Source organism: Eptesicus fuscus, chromosome 6, assembly GCF_027574615.1.
Source record: "Eptesicus fuscus isolate TK198812 chromosome 6, DD_ASM_mEF_20220401, whole genome shotgun sequence".
NCBI lineage: Eukaryota > Metazoa > Chordata > Mammalia > Chiroptera > Vespertilionidae > Eptesicus > Eptesicus fuscus.
This window is the reverse complement of record NC_072478.1, coordinates 2,089,466-2,092,974: the sequence shown is the minus strand read 5'-3', so window position 1 is coordinate 2,092,974 and position 3,509 is coordinate 2,089,466. Positions and strand designations below refer to the sequence as shown.

Genomic DNA, 3,509 nt, shown 5'->3' with positions numbered 1-3,509 from the left:
ACATATTTTCGAAGGACAGCAAGAAAACAGTCTCCCGCCATTTCCCAGGGAGGGAGACTGGGGTTAGACCCGAGATCTGGGGGCGCCCTGGCTAGACCTCCTAATTATGAATGACCGTGGGCTGCTGCGTGGCCGCTTCCTGAATGCAAGTGTCTGTTGCATTTCCCTGTGTGTGGGAGCCAGGAACCTTGTTTCCTTCCTTCACGATTCTTCAGATACAAATTGAACCAAGGAGAGGACCCGAGGCGCCCTTCTGTACCTGATCTCATTTAGCGTTCAAGTTCCTGGGGAATGAACTTGAGCTTGTGGCTCTCCTGGCATGAGAGCTCCTTTCGCATGTGGAGGGAGTGTCCATTTCCTGCAAGAGGAGACAAAATGTGTTGTCAGAAGATAAGAACGTCACTATTTAAAGTGTTAGGCACAGATGCCCTGGTACACTTCTTATTACGAGGTGATATCTTACCAAGTTCTCACCCTCCCTCCACCGCCACCCCATCTTGAAGTTAAAAGGCTGTGCTTGCTCTGACAATAACATGATGTAACCTCCAGTGCTAGGTCTTAAAGTGCCACCACATTTCTGCCCTTTTCCCTAGAAAACTCAGTCTCAGAGCCGATAGCCACTGCTCTGGGACAACGGGGAGAGGCCACTTGGGGTCATGTGCTCGCCAGTCCCAATGGAGTATCCAATGAGCCATCCTTCACGAATCAGAGAATTCTCACCATGGAAAAATATGGAGGCACTTGCCTTAACTCAGGAGCAGGGCCCACAGCAAACCCCATGCACAGTTGTTGGCTGTTCTAGGAAATGCAGGCACACTCTATTGGTCAGACTGCTTTGTTCAGTATCTTAAAAGTCGTTACACAGGTTGGACTTTCTGTAGTCATTGCAGGGCAAACAGGAGGACAGTGATAAAAGGCAACTGGCATCACCAATTTCGTGTGCACCCTATTCTTTAAGTCATGGAGCACTTTTCTTCAACATGTACATCCCAAACTCCCCATTTTAACTCTGGATTGTGATCACATAAGGCACAGAAGAACAAGACAATTTCTCTGGAGTCAAAGAAAAATGTGAAGACTAATATGACATTTTAATTGAGGAAGGTACCAGCATGTACAAAAGCTATCTTTTGACATGCAAATTTCAGGAATTTTTTTTTGCAATAAAACAAAATAATGAAACCTTGGTTTCCTATCTGCTAGAGTGAGGACATTCAGCTCGGGGCTTGGGGCCCAAAGACCTTCCAAGAACTGGTAGGTTTCCATTTCCACCACTCCCCACGCTTTTAAAGTACACTAACCACAATGCCTGAGCAGGCGCTGTCTCTGCCACACTATTCGTAGGACTCAGAGGGGACCTGCTTTATAGTGTGCGTTGCTGTTGCTCTAGGAAAACATTTTGTGACTGATTCACAGTGAGAGGTAATACAGCCCAGTAGGAAAGAGGTCTGGATGCAGACTGCATTCAAAGCTTGGCTCTCGGTTCCAGCTGTGTGACCTGGGGCAGACCACTGACCCTCTCTGTGCCTCCCTTTCTCCTCTGTGAAGTGAATACAAGAATGAATGGATGAGAACAGTGTTTAGCTGGTGAGATTGATAGATAAAGAGACAATAACTTAGAAAACCCAGAAGGGTTGCCTTTTTAACACTAAAGTTCTGAGGACAGCACCCGGAGGACACTGCCCTGCGAGCGCGTGCTTCTGCCCTTGGCCTGCAGTGCTGTGTGCATCTCTGTCGCTGTGGGGACCAGCGCTGGTCCTGCTTCGCCAGGTTGTCTAATGAAGATGCCCAGAGCGCAGGCACCTCCCACTGGCCATCTGGGTCTGCAGCGCCAGCTCCGCCCCACGTGGGGTATAAGCCCCGCCCCCTGCAGCCGGGCGGGGACGGGGCGCGCGCTCCTTTCCCAGCGGAGCCTGCACATGCGCGGTGCGGCGCTCCAGCCCAATTCGCGTTCCTGGGGCGACTGGAGCGGGCGGCGGCGCGCGGAGGGAGGGCGGGGCCGCGCACCCCGGGGGCGAGGCTGGGGCTTGGAGACGCGGGCGCGGGGGCGACGGTGACAGTGGGGGGAGGGGGGTAGCGCGGAGGAGGCCCTGGTGGCCATGGTGCTGCGCCGGCGACAGCCGCCCGTGCTCAGCCATGAGTTCCTGCTGCAGAACCACGCGGCCCTGGCGGCGTGCGTGGGCATGTTCTTCGTGCTCGGGCTGCTGTTGGAGCGCACGGCCGAGGCGTCCTTCGTGTTCCTGACGCTGCAGCACGGCGTCCCCGCCGCCGCTCCCGCCTCCGGGGCGCCCCCGCCCCGCGCGCGCTACCGCTACGGCGCGCGCGACCTGGCCACCGTGTGCTTCTCCGCCCTGGTGGCCGTCCTCGTGCGCGCCCCGCTGCGGGAGTACGTGCTGGGCCGCGCGCGCGCCAGGGCCGCTTCCACGAGGCGGGTCAGCTGGGCGCCTTCGAGCTGGTGTGCGTGTGGGGCGCGGCCGTGCTGCGCGCCGAGGGCTGCCTGGCCGAGCCCGCCCGCCTGTGGCGCGCGCCGCCCGCCACCATGACCTTGGGCACCAAGCTCTTCTACGTGGCGCAGCGGGCCTACTGGTGCCATGCGCTGCCCGAGCTCTACTTCCAGCGCACGCGGCCGCGGGACCTGCGCCCGGCTGGTGCACATCGGCGTGCACCTGTTCCACGTCACGGGCGCCTACCTGCTCCACCTGCACCACCTGGGGCTGCTGCTGCTCACCCTGCACTGTGGCGCGGAGCTGCTGGCGCACGCGCGCGACCTCGTGCACCTGCGCGACGCCGGCCCCCGCGCGGCGGGTCGCCCTGGGCGGCGGCCTTCACCCTGGGCCGCCTGGGAACCCTCGTGTTGTCCGTGCTCACTGTGGGTCTCCACCTGGCGGGGGGCCAGGCGCGCACCCAGGACGCGGCCACGGGCAACGTGAACGTGCTGGCGGCCAAGATCGCCCTCCTGCTGTCCAGCTGCACCATCCAGGCCTCTGTCACCTGGGACCTGCTCTGCGCGCAGCTGCAGCTCTGGTTGGAGGGCGACGCCTCCCTGCAGGTGCCCGCAGCCAAGAGGAGGCGGCCCAAGGGCAGGGCGTCCAGAAAAGGAGCAGAAAACGGCGGCGTCGCGCCTAGCAGACTGGACACCCCCCATCAGAGGAAGGACAGGTCTCCCTAAGAAGGACCCGCAGGGTGGGCCTTGCCCCCGCGGACGTCCGCCTTCTGCTCTCCTGTCCGCACACAGATGTTTCTGTCCGCAGCAGTAGTTTGTGCTGTCTTTGGTTTTGCGGACACTGTGATGTGCTATTTTTAAAAAGGCCTTTGAGGAGAGAATGATTATTATGAGTGAGAAAAAAATGATTTACATGAAGCTACTCATCAAAATAGTAGCAACGCCACTGTGGACATTTTCCTAGTGATACGTGCAGATAAAATTCTGCAAGTCAGTGACACCAATCATTCATAACAGCACGATGGCCTGCTCCCGCAACGTCCTGTTTCTAATACAGAAATATTAT

At 58.1% G+C, this 3,509-nt stretch overlaps 1 protein-coding gene across 1 annotated transcript; it reads left to right on the top strand.

Annotated features, from left to right (window-relative positions):
* The first annotated feature begins 2,099 nt into the window (after positions 1-2,099).
* TRAM1L1 (translocation associated membrane protein 1 like 1) lies at positions 2,100-3,169 on the top strand. Its single transcript, XM_054718297.1, is given in 4 exon segments — positions 2,100-2,394; positions 2,397-2,637; positions 2,639-2,784; positions 2,787-3,169. Coding segments are annotated over 4 exon segments (1,065 nt in total).
* Positions 3,170-3,509: the final 340 nt, after the last annotated feature.